Consider the following 19,329-nt stretch of genomic DNA (forward strand, 5'->3'; position numbering starts at 1 on the left):
TGATGCTGACTTGCTGCACATCCCAGGGGAGCCACCAAGGCCAAAGCCTGCATGTCTCATCACATGCAGAGACATCTGAGCTGAAGTCCTCACACCCTCCACTGCCTCTGGCTTTGGACAGTGGCTCCCAAATATTAGGACCCAGGTACCAACTAAAGAGCCACAGGATCAATGGCTACTTTAGGGAGTGTGGGAGAAACTCTTCAAGAACCTTGATTTCCCCACTTGTAAACAGATGTAGCAGGATTTGCCACATGGTATGGGGGCAGGGAGTTGTGAGGCTCAGAGGGGGCTGCCCAGTGCCCTGGAGAGAAGAATGGGACTCAGTGATTAGCTGAGTGAATTTAAAAACAGGAAAAATAAGAGCTAAATATTTCCTCTCTGGGACTCCCAATTGTTCTCAATCATTAGCAAAAAAACACAGGTTAGGTTTCCCCATGCTTTCACAGCTGTACAAACCTGCTTGATTATTCTTCCCTGTCCCTCAAAAGCAACCCCACCAGCAGAGCCCCTGACACCAGCACAGCACACATCCAGGCTCTCAGCATCCTGGTCTGTGGAACTCCTCCCACTGCAGGGATGGAGCTCTGGCTGCAATAAACCACACCACTGACCTACAGAGCCCCAGATAAATGAGGGCCTCCTCTCCAGTCTGTTAAGATGGGCCTTATGGTAGAGCAGGATTATGAATTGATGTGACGTGGGTACAGACACTTGCTCAGAAATGTGACACTTTCAGGGACATGGATGGTGAAGAGGGACCAGTGCAAGAGACAGCCCGGGGAACAGATGTGCTACAGAGGGGCTGCCAGAGCCCACAGTGAGCAGGGACTCTGTGCCATGCAGGTGTGGAGGTGACACTGCAGGTGAGCAGGTGACACTGAGGTGACAGCCCAGGAGCTTTACTGTGCCATGCAAGGGGAGTCAGCTCTTTTACCAGCACTCACAAGTCCTCAAGCCTTCTAAGGTTCCCCTCCTGCACCTGTATCTGCACTGGCCACCTCTCTTCTGGTGCTTGTGGGCCACTGCCTTGTCCAAAGTTGGAGGTGAACATGGAGCGGTGAACAGTTGAAGAAAGTTGAGATAGAGCCAAGAATGAAAGAAAACCAAAACTCTGCAGCAAAATGAGAACTGCTGGCAGTGTTCAGTCTGGGAGAGGGCTGACAGCCATTGCATCAGGGCTTTTTCAGTGCTTCAAAATGTGTTAAAGTCAAATTAGGGAGCTACAAATCAGAGTGAAATTTCTGAGAAAACAGCTATGGCCAATGCAAACAAGGTCTGAGACAACTGGGATCTCATGTTTCAGAGTTACCCTGTGCTGAGTCCTTTCCTTGTGAATGGTGCTAGAAACCTTGTCCTATTACGAGTATTGTTCTCGTGAGAAAAGTCTCCATGGATGCAACAGGACAGCAGGTGATGGCACTGGGCTACCTCACTCCTGTCACTGGACAGGGAATGAAGGCTGTGCTGGGAGGTGTTCTTGAAGTTGAGACTGGAGAGTGGACCCAGCACTGGATGCTTTATATTGGTCTAAGGACAGAAACCACTGCAGCACACTGGCACATAAAGCTCTAAGAAAATTAAGGCACTCAAACATGGGCTGAAGCCTTAATTCTGGTGTCATCCTATTCATTTCAAACACAGTTGCTCCTGAATTTTTAGAAACATACTCTGCAAATCATTAATCTTCTCACTGTAAAAGTAGTGATTTGTAATTATTTCCCTTTTTGGAGTCTGTACATGTTTCCCATCAAAACAGCAGGCTCCATTAGAATGTCTGCAGACTGTTGGTCAGAGCTGTGGACTTGCTTTTCACAGCTGTGTTGAAGACCTGAGAGATATGGCCCATGGGTGTTTTTTCCATGACCTCTCTCCATGCATGCTACATGCGCTATGGAATTAACCCGGTTGATAGCCCCTAAAATGTATCATTTTCCTCCTTTATGGGATAAGTAACTGCAATGAAAGGAAGTTAAATGGCTTGTTGGGAATAGGAAGCCACGGGCAGAGGTAGGACTTAAAAACATACATTGTGCTGCCCAGCCCTGGCCACAACCACGGAGCTGCGCTCGCTCTCTTGACTGTGGCTTTGCTGACTCAGGCTCTGGTTTGGCTATGAGGAGAGGAATGTGGAGAGAGCACTGCATTGGCTACTCCTCCGCCTCCACACGCTGAACAACTCCTTGCAGGAGTCCATCCCACTTGGCTGGGAGACTACAACCCAAGCTGTCTTCCCACCACGCCACTGCAACATGCTGCACTGCATTACAGCCTGAGTACCAGCTCCACCTGGATGGTGCCACTCTGGATACTGAAACCAATCAAAATGATACAAAATCCAAGCAATCTAATTCCTTTGTAGCAAGAAAGTACCCCGGACAAGGCTTTGTCCTCCTGGTGTTGAGTCAGAGAAACAAAGCAATGGAGTAAAGAACGGAAGCTCTTCTGTGTGGCTAATTCCTATAATCTAAATACAAATGAGAGAGAAGAGGCTGCTCTGTGTGGTCACATTTCACGCACGACATCGAATTGCAAATGACACCATGATTTTAATGTCCCAGAGCTATTTCCTTTCTTTTTCTTGCAACTGCTCCTTCCAGTAAACAGCCAGAACCCAGGGCATTTAGGGGCTCCTGGCTGCTGGTCGCTCACAGCACGCGTTTCTGACGCCTCTCGGGCTGCCGGAGCCTCAGTGGGGAAGGAGTGCACTACCCCCAGCTCCTGCTGCTGGAAGATCTCCCAGTGTATCCTCGACTTTGGGAATTTGCTCTGCTAGATTTCATGCAACTGTTAACATGCTTAATATTAGGCAGATGTTTTGAGGTTCTGCTGACCTGGAGCTGCACAAGGACATGAGCTGCTTTACTTGGTGTTAGTTTTAGCAAATGCACCTATGTAGACAGGCACTGTTGTACTGGTGTGACTGTGTTCATATCAGGGTAAATAAGGATAGAAACTGCATGCAAAATTCCCCTAATAAAAGTACATCTATTAGTACACAGATAGGCATGGGAAACAGGTGAAACTGGATCACTGCTGAGTGATCAGCTCAACACACTACTACCAGCAACACATCAAATCAGTCTGGGCAGAGAGATGGTTTCCATTAGTGGTATTATACTTACTGTGCAAACGAGACATTACTTTTAGTCAGAACAACTTCCAGAGCCATACACTCACTGTGTGCAGTAACCATCCAGTAATGCAAACACACCAGGGGTGCTCAACGTACTGATGGGATGCAGCACAGTCCCTTGAACTCTCACATTAGGATTCCAATGTAAGAAAAAAAGGCTCCTGTGCCAAAAAGACTGATGGGCTTTCATCCAGGCTGCCGGCGGTAAACCTCTGGTTCTGTGCCATTCCTTTCAGTTGCACTACTGAATATTTATTTACAAAGAAGCATGTGAGTACAAAATCTGGCGCTCATCTGCGGGCTCTGACTGAAACAAGGGGACAAGGCAACCCCCCTTTCACACACGAGGGCTGCCAGCACTGCAGCTGAGGCACCGGAGCGGCACAGTCCCGGGGGTCACAAGGTGCGAGAACAGAGGGAAGGGGGAAAAAAATACCGCTAGGAGCCGAGGGGAAACACATCCTCAAAAACGCACACCAGAACCCGAAGTGTCCTGCAGAAAGGAAGCAGCAGTCCCCGGCTTGGTACCCGCTGCCTATCTCTTATGTATTCCCCAGCTACCAAGCGCAGCGAGCCCCGCACAGCAGCGGGGACAGCGCGGTCTCGGCAGGACCCGGCTCAGCCCGGCTCGGCATCGCACCGCCCGGCTCAGCCCGGCCCGTCTCGTGGCTCACCTGCGCGGATCGTGCACCTCCACCGAGAACTTCTTCTCGCGGAAATAGAGGTTCTCCAGCTGCCTCCATTGGAAGATCTGCAGGGAGAAGAAGGGGATGAGGCGCCTCCACGCGCTCCCTCGCCCAGCCCTGCGCGCCGCTTCCTCCCGGCACTGCGGCGGGAATGCCCCGCTGAGCTGCGCCCCGCCCCGGCCCCGCGTCCCGCCCGCGCCCCCCGCCCGCACCCGCGGGGCAGCCCCGGGGGCGGGCGGCGGCCTCCGTCCCTCCCTCCCTCCCTCTGTCTCTCCTGCCCGCCCGCCCGGCCCCCGCTGCCCGCGGCCGGCTCGGTGCTGGGGGCAGGCCGGCAAGGGCGCCGGTTTTACTCCGCGGGGCCAAATGTGTTGAAAACACAAAGTCCGGGGAAACCGTGATTCGACTACGTTGTCCTTGGAGGGCTGGCACCTGGGGTGGTGCATCGGCCTCTGGCACAGCAAACTCTCCCCGGGGTGAAGGGAATGAGACCCCCGCTCCACCCAAATGCTAATACCCAGCTTTGCTTTTAACCCGCGATCCACATAAAACGGGCACGAGCAATGAGCCGAGTGGAGATAGTTTATCTGTCCCAGGTGCTGTCAGACTCGTGGTGGCGATGCCCAAGGCTCCCGGCGCTCCCGGCGGTACAAAACACGGCAATAAGCAGGTCATATCTCAGAGCAGCACTGGATCAAAGCCAACACTACCATCAAGGGGGAAACTGAGGCACGAAGCTTTTCGTGGGGGTGAAATGCCGCGTGCCCTCGCCCCTGAGTCAGTTCGGGCCAGCCCTGGAGGGCTCTGCGTGCTCTTTGGGCAGTGGGATGCGCTTTCGCGGCCCCTGTGCCCACACTTCTCCCGTGAAATAACGCCCATCTCCCAGGCAGGAGGGCGGACCGACCTCAGGAGCTGCGGGAAATAGTGTCAGCTCCGCGAACTATCACACCGTCACCGCTGCGGGCAGATCCACTGCTGCCTCCTCCTTGCAAATGAGTAAGCCAGAATCCAAACCCTGGCTTCCAGGCTGCTAATCCACAGGGAAGAGGCAGCCTCCACCCCCCTGGACATCTCGGACTTCGGCTTCCCTGCACTGCCCCTCGCAAGCAGCAGAGCTGGACAACGTACGCCGCTGCTGGGGAGCAGAGGCAGTAGAGCTTTCCCTGATTGATATACACTCCTTCTCTCACCCCATGTAGCTTCTGTGGAGTTCCTGTCCTATCCCCGAGGAAGGCGCTGGCTCCTGACACGCCAAGATAAGCCTCGGCTGCCACTGTCAGCGCTCTGGAGATAAGTAAACAGGAGGCGTAATTTGATTTGCACTGATACAGCTGCTGGTGGAGCTGAAATCTAGATAATAAACCACAGAGAGGACCCAAAATTTTCTCCTTGCTGGTACTTCAAGGGCAGCAAAATTGAAAATATTTGTTAACGTTTCCAAGCAAGGTGGATTTTTTGTTTGTTTGTTTTTGTTTGTTTTTCCCCCTCTATTTTTTCCTTTCTGTAACACAGTGCTTCTTGGAAGGAAGGGTAGGGGTTAAGAAGAGCAGTGAACTGCCCCATATTCTGGGGCTGTCCACCATGTCGAGGGTAGGGGAAGAAGGGAGCCAGGAGAGATGGGAAGTCTGAAAGTTACATTGTTCTTAGGGGATTATTTTATTCCTCCACTGGAAATATTAATTGCTGCATAAAACTTGTAAACACCATTTGAAGCACAGAAATACCCACTACTTTACCCACCGAGGGAGGACAGACATAGGGTGAAAGGGTTAAGCCGGGAGCTGAAGTCCGACTCCTCTTTAAGTGCCTGGCTTCAAAGGCATGAAAAGGAAGTTTGGGGCCTAAACTCCCACAGACAACAACTGGGGTCAAGCTGAAAACATCCCTCCGTGCTTCCAGATGCCCGTCCGCAAGGCGGGTAGGATAACGCGGCTGTGCTGCACGGCATGTGCAGAGGACGTGTTTGGGAGGCGCTCAGACATGTGGAACACATAAGAGTCTAAAAAGCCAGCAGATCACACCCTTCAGAAAATATCCCTCTGTCCCCAGGTCCCCCGTTGTCATTTATGACTAAACTTCAGCGTGGCGCAGAAGGAATTTGAAACTTTTCTGAGCTGCTGGCAGCTGCTCTATTTGGATGCTCTCCTGCCAATCCTCCCCCTCTCTCTCTGCCGGACTGTCCCCTGTGCTCGGATCCTTTTCTCTTTTACCCTCTCTGCTAACAAATCTCACAGTGCTGTTTGCTAAGAGAAGCTCTGTTTCTCGTTTCTCTTCGATGATTAACTCCAACTGTCCAAACACACAGGGCTCTGGGGAAGCTGCTTAGATGCCCAAATGCAGGCATGGAGTGCCCTTTTCCATGCCCCAGGGTTCCCTGCCTGGCCCCTGGCTGCTGCCCCGGGTGGGAGGAAGCCTGACATAGGTCTGGTGCTGTATCTGCCACAGCCCCACGCAGATGTCTTGGATCACCAGCAGTGCCTAAAACAGCATTAGACACCTACGTTTTGGGCACTGGAGCAGCTCCCCAGATTGCTGCGTTTTTATATTTAGCTTTGTGTTTTCCTTGGCAGAAGGAGGCAAATCCAGACTCTTGGGAAGGAGGAGGTGAAAGTGACCCCACAACTTAAGTTTGTGTCTTTTATTCCATAGCTCTGCTCTCCCGAACGCACACGTGTGTTTTACCATTGCTGCAATTGTGCTCCATTGGTTCCCCAAGTATTATTCTACAGTGTTTTTCCCTTTTCCCATATTGATCTGAGAGGTCTTCCCCTTCCTATACAAAAAGAATCCAATCTGCAAAAATGTGAATACCCACAAGAAAGTGTCCACTTTCCTGTCAGCTGATCACAGTCCCTCCTGAGAAACAAAGCTGAAGGTCCCCCTTCAGCCAGACCTCCTAATGTAAGCAAGCTATTTCCTTCACCAGTTGTCCACCTTCTGTATGGTTTCAAATTGATGTTGTTAATGCAGTGACAGATGCACAAGGTGCCATTAGTGGGCCTTTCTAAATGGAAGCATAATTTTTACCCATCACGATCCTTTTACCGTGCTGGTGCTTGTAACCTTCACTGGGGAATAGAGCCCCAGCAGGGAGCTGGTCATAATTTCAACAGGATCTTGTGGAAATGCAGTGACAACAGATGCGTGCTGTGCTAGTTTTAGGGCTGGTTTGAGTCAAAGCATCCGTGTTCATGGCAAGTTTGCCCCTCCCTGCACCGAGGTTGGGTCTGGTTTTGGGTTATTTGGCTTATGATTATCTTTGGTTAATTTCCTGCGTTGAATCCAATGCCTGCACATGTGGGTGGGACAATTTGTATTGGGATTGTATCAGAGGTGCAGTGATCCTTTGACAAAGAGTACCTCAGCAGGGACTGGGACAGCATCTCCCCAAACACAGTGGAAATGGGTCTTAGGAGAAAGCCAATCAGTAACACAAGCTTAGAGCACAGTTCCCCTGCCCTTGAGTAGCCGCCTTTACTCAGTGCCCACAGACAAGGGGACAATTAGTGGTGCTGCAGAGGGCCAAGTCTGTGATGTGGTGGTTTGCCCGCTGGGCTCTCTTCTGAGGTCAGCAGCTTGTTTGGGATCATGCAGCACTGGGCAGCTTTCAGATGGGAACCATTTTTGGTAGTGGCCATCATTACAGGCTGCACATGAGATGATTTAATCTTCAACAGATACTTAAGGAAGTATCCATGAGACTTACTTTTGAGCACAGCTGCACACTCACACATGCATGTGAAAGGGGCTAGTAAAACATAATTGCACTTATTCCCTTCTCCTTTGAGGGGCCTGTCCCCACCGTGATCTGTTTCATCATGTCAATAAAACTGGAACTGACACTATCACTTGAATTTGAAAAATTGCTTATCAACTCGTGAACATTCAAGGGAATAACTGTTCCCCATCAGACCACGTGCACTGTTTAAAATGTGTTGGGGTGGGTGGGGAGACCTTGATGGGGAAGCCAGTGCCAGAAATGACTTGTACAAAGCTGGCAGCTTAGAAGAGGTGCCAGGAGAGAGATCCGAGTGTTGCATGGTGCGCTGCGGAGAATTCAGGCGCAAACTACAGGAATTTTCTCACTGGAAACCCCTTCCAAGAGGCTGGCAAGCTTGCCAGGCACCAGATGTTTGTGAGTAGTTACAAAGAGCTGCAGTCAAAACCCTTCAGACGCAAGCTTCTTTTGTGAGCACACTTGTGGTCTGCTGGCTGGTCCTTAATTAAGCTGAGCCTGGAGGAGAGGAGGCCCAGGGATCTGCATCCATTTCAGCCATTTGAGTCTGAAGAATTTTTTACCATTTTTATTGAACATGAGGCTGGTACTGTGGAGTTTGCACATGCCAGGAGGTAGGGTCAGTGTCAGAGTATTTGAAAAATCCTGGAAGTTCCTGATAAAGAAGGGAATGTCTTTTGTGAATGAAATATCAGGGATTGCTTCTGGCTTGGTCACTCACGGCCTGGGTGACCTGGACTTTTGGAGAGGTGTGGGGACCTGAATTAGTGCTAGGCACTGGGCTGTGCTTGTCCCTTTGTGCTCAGACAACCTTGCCTGAGTATTCAGTGGAAGTACTGTGCCATTTATTTGGGAACCCCTGGCAGTAATGAGGCTGTTGCTTGCTCCTGTGTTGTCCTTCAGCTCAGGCACAGGACAGAGAGGGTTGCTGAAGGCCAGCACTGGATGTTGGTGCACAGTGCTGTCTGGACTATGGCACCTAGAGAAACATGCCCAAATGGTACTTTTTGGAGTAATTCCAAATCCTGAGGTTGGGGTATGGGGTCCCTGATACACTTCTCTGCCTGCTGTGCCCAGAAGAGCTAGACTTGGCACTGAACTGGGGAATGTGCACTATCGCTGGGCATGCTGTGGGAACACAGTGTGAACCATTTTGCATTTGGTCTCTTAAGAACCAAATATAAATGCCCAGGAGTCTACTTTTCTTCCTCTTTTCTGTGTGCTGAATCACTGAGATGAGGCAAAGGCTGAATGCACACACTTTCAAGGGTTCCAGATAGCATGTTTGGTGGCTGTTTAGAATCAAACCATCTGCAGAAATCTGTAGAGGATCTACCTGCTATTAGTTCTGTTTTATGACCCAAAGGGAATTTACAAAGAAGATGGAGACAGACTTTGCTCAGAGGTGCCCAGTGAAAGTATAAAAGGCAATAGACACAGGCTGCAGGGTTGCAGCAAGGGAAATTATTAGAAGATATATAAATTAAAACCCCAAGTCCCAAAATAATCAGTGCAGGTGGTCAAACACTTAGGGCCATGAGTAACCAGATCAAACTCTGAGGGTGACTCAGCTTTTAGCAGGAGGTTGGATTAGAGACCTCCACAGGCCTTTCTGACCCATATTTTTCTTTGATTCTAAAGATCTAATAAATGACCAACTATAATTGCTCTTGGAATTGCTGACCTATATGGCATCTCCTAGTCCTTCAAGGCTTGCTGCTTCCTAGATGATTAATGCCTTGTTAAATCACACTGTGCAGAAAGAACAATCATCCCTCCAAATGCATGGACTACCACCCGGACTGGATGCTCTGAATGGCTTATAGGAAAGGCAGAGAAATTATGTGGAACATTTCTAACAGCCCCAATGCAACCCCTTCCCGCGCCGATGCTATGGGCAAGAGCCAGCACTCCATGACATCCCAATACTAAAACTGGTATTAAACAATGGAACTAAAACAATGACAGCATTTTCACACAGCTTGCACGAGTGAAGCTACAAACTCCCAAGTCTTTCGTCCTGCAGTTTAAAGACAAAACAAACATAACAAAAAAAATTCCTCCTTGGAAATGTAATTTCCTCCACTGAACAAACCAGCAAGCTAAATTCTAGGAGCTGAGTTATGCAGGAGGTCAGGGTGGAGGTTGTGAGCAGTCCCTTTTTGGCCTTAAACTCTATGGAAATCACAGCTCCAGCGAAGTCAATGGCAGTTTTGTCCCAGTGATTTCAGTGGGGCCATGGTTTCCGGGCATGGATTTGTGTTCTGCCTCAAGCCAACCCTGTTCCCATCAATCATACCTCTGTCAAACTAGTTAGAGTGAAGGAGGAAGGACTTGGTCCAGGCAGAGCAGCACCATCTTAGCTCAAACAAATGAGCTCTTGTTTCAGGGGCAGATATACCAAGTGATTTCTGTGGGCTGTCACCTGTGAATTAGTGTGATCCACTGCTGAGGGTGCCCCTGGATCATGAGATGGGGATGCTGCTGCACTGTAACTTAGTTCTCCATCCTGCCACAGTTCCATTCATTCCTTTATTTTTATTAGTTTGGGGTATTTTTTTTCTTTCACTTCTCAAAACAAGAAAAAAAAAAAAAAAAGAGATTTCCTGTGTGATTTGATGTGGGAAAAGCCCTACCAATGATCTTCCAAGAGGCTTGCCGTCCTCCCTTCCCTCATGGAATGAGAGAATGGCTTGGCTAAGTGGGACTTTTCAGTGGTCTGTCAGCAATCCCAGCTCACTATCTAATTACTTCTTCGCCTCAGGCTACAGGGCTCTTTTTTGCCAAATGGACAAACAATTTCTGGTCCAATTTGAGATCCCTTTTGCTGTGTGCTGTTCTTGTGGGACCACACCACCCCAGCAAACATTTCTGCCTTGACCAAACACAAATTGCTTCTAGGTCTATATAATAACCACTCTGCATTCATTTCCATTATGGAAACACAATTCCCTTTTAAATTTCAAAGTGGCTTATTGGCTCAGAGAGACAGCAGAGCATCAGATCACAGAGGGAAGAGCTGCTATTTGGATAAAGCATTATTTGTCTAAATAATGCAACTAGATATTTGTGTCTGTAACTGTACACAGACTGGGAGATCAGACTTTGACTTTATAAACCACAAAATCCACTTTCACTGCACGTATATATCTGGTAGCTGCTGTTAGATTGTGCATTGTTGTCACCACGCTGTGTGTGTCTAAATCAATAGATCTACAAAGAACTTTCTTTCTCCTGATTGGTTTAAGTTAAACTTTTTCCCTTTTATTCTCTGAAAGGACATCGCAGTGACTGGATCTTTCTGCATTGAAGAACTCTCCTTTCTGGCACAATATCCCATGTATTAGATAAAGGATGCCCAGTCTGTAGCCTATGAATCAGCTGTGGCACCCTAGGAAGATTCATGCTGCCCACAAACCATTACTGCTACTCTCTCTCCTAAGGATCCTCATGTCTTCTCCAGTGGCTTGGCTAAAGTGCCTCTGTCTTGGAACCAAAATACAGGAATCACTATTCCCATCCCATGCTGCTGTGGTGATGCACAATAGGTTGTGTGACTGAAAATACTCCTGTGATGCTGGGTGTCTGCCCAGTGGTGTCATGGTGCCACCACTCTTGTGGTGATGGCTGCAGTGAACCTTCTGAGCCTCCTGCCAAGACTACTGGCTAAAGGTGTCTCATAGCTACAACCACTGAGTAATGGGACCCCTGCCTGGCTTCATCTGGTGATAAAAATGCCCAGGCCTTCAGAGCAGCCCTGGTGAGCTAAGAGACAGCATCTGAGCAGGGTGGGGTGTGGAGGAGCCTACTACCACTTCAGAGCCAAGCATAAGTGCTCAAGGAGGTTTCAGTCTCTCTCCAGATCTCCACCCTAACTCCAGGGCTCTGAGGTCCAATTTGTTTCACTTTGTGCTGTCAGAGTGATTTGTCTTTGCATCTTGTTGAAGTTCCTGCTGTGTGCTGCAAAATCATTTAAGACTTGGCTGCTGCTTTTACACAGAATTACTCTTTAAGACCTGAATATGACAAAGGACTTAGAGAAGGGAGTTTTATTTTGATGGGACTACTCCTATATTTAATGGTAGCCATGGGCTTGATTTGGCTAGAACATGGGATGGGACGTCATGCTCAAGCCTTTCTGAATATAAATTCTCACAGAAAACCCTGGGAACTATATATCTAATGGTATCACCACAGCACACTAAACCACCAGAATAGTGCTGGTTTCTTTATAAAGCAGCAGTGCCTTAGACTATGTATTAATGTTTGCAAGCATTGTAGTTGATAAAACTACTTATTTACCTACATAATGGAAATTGAGCATGACAACTGTATGATTCTAAAAAGTTCATTTACCTAGACAATCTACTCACCTGTCTCAAATCAGCCCTGTTTGGGAGACATATTGAAGCAAATTTTCACCAGCTTTTATGAGGAGGAAAAAGTGGTGATGATGACCTTATATCTAACTGTTAATTCATCCTGCTTCAACCATGACAAATTCCATGCAGTTGAACTCTTTCCAACTTGTTCTGAGCTGTGAAGCTCTTGTCTTGCTCCCCAGAGTTACTGTGTAGGTTAATGGCTGTTCCTTTCTCTGGCTTCAGTGATTTATGCAGCTTGCTTTAGGATACCGATTGTGGGTCAGATAATGAATGGGATTGGGAACTGATTGAAATTAAGAGTGACCACTTTTTACGGCTGGGTGGTGCTGAGCCAGTCTGATCCCTTCTCTGGAGCAGTTTCCTTTCCAACTGCACAACTATACCAGGATGGCTGAGGAAGGGGCCCAGGGGAGGAAGTGAGCAGCGGGGGCAGGGTTGTGGTGGGGGAGGAGAGTGCTGAAGGCCACTTGGGCTGATACTTCTGCCAAAAGAAATGTTCACTGAATCACAGCCCAGGGGCATGTCCAGCCAAATCCTGTGGAAGTTCTTAGTGTCAGGGACATAATTCTGCTTTCCAGCCCAGTGTGCTTTGATGTCATTTATTCAGCTCCCAGTGTGTTTGGCAGCTCTTTGGCACAGTGGTAAGGCATGGAGTAGTAGGTGCTGAAAGGGGAAGTGCCTGGTACTGGATGGTAGAAACTCTAAACTGAGGGCAAACAGCAGCAAAAAAGGTGCTGGTGAGAACATGGTCTCCTGTCTAATGGGGATGGAATAGGACATTTCAGTAGGGGAAGGTTTTAAACTGTGTCTGCTCTTCAGTGGTTGCAGGTCTGGGTATTATATTTTGAGGAAGGAAACTGGGTGAGCAGCCTCTCTCTATGAGAAGAAACAGTGCTGTGAGGAACCTCACTTTGTATATGTCTCCCTCCTCCCATGCTCCATCCACATTTCCAAATACTTAACCAAGACGGAATTACAAAATGAGTTGAACCCACCATGACCTGAAGACTGGTTCAGTTTACAGCCAAGTCCAAAACCCAAGAAGCACGAAGAAACGGGAAGAGAAATGAAAGCGCAGAGCAGAAGGAGTCAGCAGGTAGTCCTTAACAGCCTGCTAATCACAATGAATAATTTATTACAGCAATGCCACTGAGACTCCACCAGCTTTTAAATCAGTATTTCCTGGAAATGGTTTCTGGTCGTTTTTTTTCATTTGTAAATTTGAAATCTTCTATCCCTGTCTGCAAGGCAAAGGTGTTTGCAAAGGTCCTAGGAAATGACGCGGAGCCCAACAAAACACGAGTCCAATACATTTTCTGACCTCACTTGATTCTGGATGCCCTAGAGAAAGTCCAGCATGTTCTGAATACACCCTGTGGCTCAGCAGCATGCCAGTGAGAGGAGTGAGACACATGCTCCATAATGCTGACAGCAGAAACCAACTTGGTGTCAAACCAAACACCCTCCTTGAGCATGAGGATTTATAACCCCTCCTAAAATCCTCTTTGAAAATACCCAACTCAATGTTAAAACCCTGGATGAAAGGTCACACTTCTAGTGCTATCTTCAATCCTTCTGAATTCTTGGCTGCTATTGTATCATGTTGGTAAGGAGCTGTGCAAGAGAATTGGGGTCCCTGTAACTAATTTGAATTTCACGTTTCTTTTGCCTTTTTGACTCTCCCAGTGTTCTGTGATCAGTTAAGACACAGAGCAATTTGTCAGCTTCCTCCTCCCCATCACTCACTAGTTTCTGTACATTTCACATCAATCCTTACTTTCTGTTTTTTTAAGTTACTGGTCTGTCATTCCTTCACCACAGGAAGCACAAGTTTAACCACTCCATCAATGCAGTTACTGACTTGACAATGCTTCATTATGCCCTAAAGCAGAGAGGATCTATTTGTTCTGCAATAAAGCAGCTCTTAATTAGGCTACTGCTCCTCCTGTGTAAATATCTCATTTTGCCTCTGGAATTGGGAAAGTTCACTCTATCTCTTGTTATCTGGAAAAGGCCAAGTGGCACTGGACAGCAATCTTTCTGGACACAATTAATGTGCTGATTACTTTGCTCATGCGTTTGTGAAGCAGGTGATTTTTCTCTGATCAGACGCTTAAAACTACTGAATTTACTTGTGCTCTGCATTGCTTGGTAGGATGGGTCCAACTTGCCTCTTGTTTTTGCATGTTTAAATGGTAAGTCAACCTGTTACTTTTGCTTTGGATTCATGATGACACTACAAACTAAAAATTAAATTCTTTGTCATGAGAACCCAAAGACTGCTGCAGAGACTTTATGGCAAGGGACAGAGCATTTTCACAGGATGTTTCATTTAATCTCAGAGAAAGGGTAATGCTGAGAAGAAATGGCAGAAACTGGTGGCTGTCACAAAGAAATTCTTTGTCAAGTTATGTTCATGGCTGAATTTTGTGATCCCTCACATTTTATCTTATTTCTAAAAACCTTTATTCCCTTTGAGTTCTCTTCAGTAACCAGATAATGTAAGCAGTGATAATGTTTATGAGTCTGAGAAAAAAGGCTCACTTTAGGTTTCATTGCCACTAGCTTTCTATGGAAGAAAATGAGATAACACTATATATCTCACAAAGCAACTAAACATTACTAGACTCTCCTTTAAGGTAATTTTATTATTGGTGATAAGTTAAACATTTTCTCTGTCTTTTTATCTGCCATATGGAAGTCCTTTGGCTGACTCTGTTAATCATTCACGCTTCAGCTTGGAGTTAATTGTTTACTAACTGTTAAGCTGTGTGCACAAAAAAAATGCCTTTGGGCTCTTAAATCAGTGGGAATATCTCACTAGAACAACAGAGATATGCCTAGTGCTACTACTTGGGTGTGCAGATCTCACAGCTCCAGGCTGTGGCTTCGGCTCTTTGTGTACAGGTGTCTGGGGATGGAGTGGAGTCACATCCCTGTGTGCTGGTTAAAATGGACATACGTCACTGACAGACAAATGCTCACATAGGGCTGCTGCAGTGCCTTGGCCTTCTTTCCAGTTGCTCTGAAATTTAAGCAAAAAACCCTCTAATGACCCTTCTCTGAAAACGATGGGTTTGGTCTTTTCTCTTCACAAGAAGCTTAGAAGCTTCACTTAGAAGCTAAGTTTAACATAGAGGGAAATGGATTCTGTCCACCCTGGAAGCTGTGAGCTGCTCCTACACAAATGACACTGGTTCTGCAAGCCCAGGTTCCAGAATCCCCCCATATTTGGCTGGCAGGACAGCAGCCATCTTTCCACACTTGATACTCCCTTCTTCTTGTTCAGCTGGAGCGTTGGATTTTGTTTAGTGTACCAAAACTTTTGCAATTATTTCATACCCAAGAATGAACAGCTAGATTATAACTCATAGGGACCACATTTGCACTAGAACAGGCAACATTCAAGAGGAAGCCTTTGACAGGGCTTGCTGAGTCTGTAAGCTAGCCCTTAAAAGACAGAAGAAAAAGGACGACCCTCAAAGTGGTGGCTTTGGGTTGATTCAGGGCTTCCACAAAATTCAAGCATAGGCAGGTAGGAACATAAAAATAGAAACACAGAGACACTTTAGTGTCTGCAGTCTAGGAACAACTGCATTCCAGTTTAATAGCCCTGCATTCCCCTCTGAACCACCCAGGACTAGATGCCAGATACCCATCTCAGCTGCATCCACAGTAATGCTGGAGAACTTGATGTCTGAGTGAGAACAGTGCAAACAGGATGAGGTTCTGGCCCTGTGTCAGCCTCAATTCCCTTCTCCAGTCTCATCTAACTTGCTGACAAACCTGGTTAGTTTTCTAGAGACACATGCCTGATTTACTCCAGCAATTCACTGAAATCATGGTTTTGAGTGACTGCTAATGGGATCACCTGAGATAGGTTCAGCTGCTTAGTGTGCATTAAGTTTTACTCGCAAGCACAAGAAACATGGAAATCTATCTAGGATGACATACAGGAAAACATTACAATCTCCCTCATAAGACAAGCAAGGTTTTTATATGCACTTAATATAAGTGTCTTGATTTCAGCTGGTTTCTTGCTAAAATTTTCTGCATGTGTTTTTTCCAGGGAGACTTATTTTTCCATTGTAAGTTTTCATTGTTTGTTGCTGGCATCGGCAGTGTGCAGGAACAAAATATTAAGGATCAGAAAAGCCATAATCTCTTTCCCCCTCCCCCATTAATTTTACCTTGCAGAAAGTTCAGTAAGGTTTACCCCTCCTGTTTGCACAGCAAAGACTTGAACCAGCACATGCTGGTGCAGTGAAATGAATCAGATACTGTGGCAGGCTGCTCCCAGATACTTGGGGTTATCAAGTGCAATTTTACAATCTAATTAGCACAGGATTAAACACTACGCCTCGCTTAGGTAGGTGATCTGCTCTCGCCAGTGGGGTTTTACCACCTGTGTAGGGTAAGAAGTCCTTTTACTTGCTCCACAGAACGTAAAATCACTCCATGGAGAAAAATAACAAAGCTTCAGCCACTCTGTCCAAGTCCCATCCCTGATTTAGGCTGTTCATTTTGGAATAGCTCTGCCAACAGATGGGGTTTGCAAGCATCATGTAGCAGAGAAATGCTCATCTAGACTGTCTTTTCACTGCTGTGGTCTCTGGATTGTGGCAATGGACAGATCTGAGCCCGGAAATTCCTGCTTTCCCTTCCCACCCAACCTTCCCTCACACATAAATGACCACTTCTGCCACGGTTCTTAGTGGTTTATACATAAGGCAGCACCATTATTTTGGGTCTGCTAGATTTCATACATGATTTGCTGAGACCAAAAAAAAACCTAATTCCCAATAAAGAGAAAACCACCACCCTATTTTTTTAGGGTAACACTTGCAGAAAAAGGATCAGAGGTGCCTAAAGCCCCTTATTTGAGGTGCAGTGTGAGTGCTAGAGGTAGGCTAGAGTGGACACAGAGAGGCTGGCAAAGATTTTACCAATCTCCAAAACCAATGCTACAGATTAGATCCCCCTGAACACCTGAAAAGAGAAAGCAGAGAAGCTGAGAAAGGAGGCTTGACCCTTCTGATGGAAATGTGTCTCCTCTCACGCAGTCAGAGCACCTGATCTCTCCTCTCCTTCTTTCTGATGCTCTCCACCAACCCTCTTATCCCAAGAGGGCTGACAGTAATTGCTGTAACCTGTGAAAGGCTGAGTCCTGTCATGGCAGGGCACTAATTTCTTCCAAAGAAATGTTTGTATTCCTAAGACTGACTTCTGAAGGCATCTTTTAAGTACATGTCTTCCCTGGGGGGTTGGCACTACTACACCTAGCAAACACCTAGCCTAGGCATGTTCTAAACTACCATGTGTGAGGATGGCTTGCCCTGCAGGTAATGATTGATCCATCCCAAACAGATGTGTCTTTTTGTTTTTGTGAAGACCTCCTTACTCTCCTCATTCTTTCTTTTAATGAATAAAAGTCCTATTAATAGCCTTCACTGAATAAAAGGCTAATTGATGCACCTGTTGTCTCTTGCTACCTCCTTAGCGGTTCAGTTTTCTACCAAGACCTTGATTCTAGTTCATTTTAATAGAAGATGCTCTCTGTGAGCCCCAGGCAGTGTCCAACTTGAATATGACCAGAGGAGGTGAAAGAAGAATTGGTACAGAGACAGTGCAAAGAGAAATAAAGTACATTAGCTCACTGTGGAAGCTTTTGCCTAGTTGTTCTAAATCATCCGGTTCTGCAGCCTGCAAGCCAGCCTGAAGCTTTGCCTCCCAATGTCTCCACAGGTTTGCAGTGCAACAAACACTGTTGCTAACAGGCTGTACATTCCCAGCTGCAGGGCATGTGCTCAGGGATGAGGTTTTTTATATTAGATGGCATCCTAGGCAGGAAAATCAGAACACGAGTCCCCCTCACAGGCTGAGCTCAAGAATCAAAACTTCCCATGCCTTTTTTTTAGGCATGTGCTGAAAGTCATCTTTCCCTGCTACCTTGACTTTAACTCTTCAGTTAGGAAAATCATTGCTAATCAAATGTAATGCTGGTCCTGAGAAAATCATGCAATTTTCTTTTTGTAATAAATGGAAGCAATTTTCCTGTCTCTTCATCCCTTTCTCCCTCAGATCATTTATGGCTTGACAATACAAAAAAATTCAAGGGTTGGCTATGCACCCCCAGTCTACCATTGCCAGTGAACGGAAGGCCTCCAGCACCTGAGAAGATCAGTCCTTGAGTTCCCATCTATGTCTTATGAATCACACAAAAATGAAACGTAAATTGCAAGATTAAGTGATGCTTATTTCCTCCAAACCCACAATTTTTAATAAATTACGAGTTACTTTTGTCCATTAATTCTTTGCAGACATTGAGAAAAGTTTGGGAGAAAACAAACATCCCTCAAAAATCACATGAATCAATGCCAGCATTTGGTGTACATCACACCCTTGACTCAAGCTATGACATGTGTGGCAAGCCCAGACCTTGGTAGAAAAGTAAACACTTACCTTTCTTGGTTTCACTTTGTCGTGGTAGTCATATTGAAAAATCCCCTTGTAGCTAAGTCCCAACCACCATGGAATTCCCTGCTTGTCCTGAAAGAGAAAACAGAGGGAGTTGAATACGATGGGGAAATGCTGGAGATTTCCTGTGTCGTTGCTCAAGATGAAGATTTGTTTCTAGGTAATATCTTTGAATGGGTGTTGTTAAATTTCCCCCTGCCGAGTTCCCACAAGTCACAAAGCTCCACAGTGTTTAGAAGAGATCTGTTTCACTTTTGACTATGACATATAAAACAATTTAAAATACATCACATGTGATCAAGTTACTCAAAATGCTGTTAGGGAGGTGAGGAGGTTTGACATGGGTCCCTTGTGCAGTGGTGCATCCTCTTTCTCTTCCCTGTAAATTATTCAGTCTGAACACTCAGAGATTGGAGAGGAAGGAAAGTGAATCACCCAGCTGACTTGAATTATGTGGAGGGATTTTAGCATTAGTCTTGAAAATGCAGCAGTAATGGGACCTGAGAGCTACCAAGTGATAAGGTCTGACAGGCTCGGACCCAACTGCTTTGTGTCTGAGTGTGCAATAAAATGTCCTTATGGAGTAATGGCTGATATCTGATCCCAGTCTCTGCAATTTACTGAGCTGAAGTCCTCAATGAAATTACATCTGTTCTGTTAATGTGATAGAGAATGGCAGGGTAAAACACAGCAAAACCAAAACCCCCACATCAGGCAGAAGCAAACCCTATTATAAGCAATATTTGCTCCTCATTGCTGCTCACTCCTGCTTATTGACCATGGGGAGCTCACTGGAATAGCTCTCAAGTCTTTGCAGGATTGAATGTCCAGCCCAATCCACTAGATTTTTCTTCATCTAGAGTAGTCCAAGAGATCTGGATGCAAAGGGTGCTGGAGAGATCCTGTCCTCTG

At 46.6% G+C, this 19,329-nt stretch overlaps 1 protein-coding gene across 7 annotated transcripts in view; it reads right to left on the minus strand.

Annotated features, from left to right (window-relative positions):
• Nucleotides 1-19,329, minus strand: part of FRMD4A (FERM domain containing 4A) — a 357,979-nt gene that overhangs the window by 34,581 nt on the left and 304,069 nt on the right. For all 7 annotated transcript variants that reach the window (XM_066182742.1, XM_066182743.1, XM_066182745.1 and 4 more), the window contains 2 exons: nt 18,403-18,489; nt 3,811-3,887 (listed from right to left, as the gene is read on the minus strand). In XM_066182742.1, the coding sequence (XP_066038839.1) occupies nt 3,811-3,887; nt 18,403-18,489 (164 nt within the window). The remainder of the gene's footprint in view (nt 1-3,810; nt 3,888-18,402; nt 18,490-19,329) is intronic.

The sequence above is a fragment of the Chamaea fasciata genome, unplaced genomic scaffold (assembly GCF_029207755.1).
Source record: "Chamaea fasciata isolate MVZ Bird 193981 ecotype frontalis unplaced genomic scaffold, bChaFas1.0.hap1 SCAF_5, whole genome shotgun sequence".
In the NCBI taxonomy this organism is placed as follows: domain Eukaryota; kingdom Metazoa; phylum Chordata; class Aves; order Passeriformes; family Sylviidae; genus Chamaea; species Chamaea fasciata.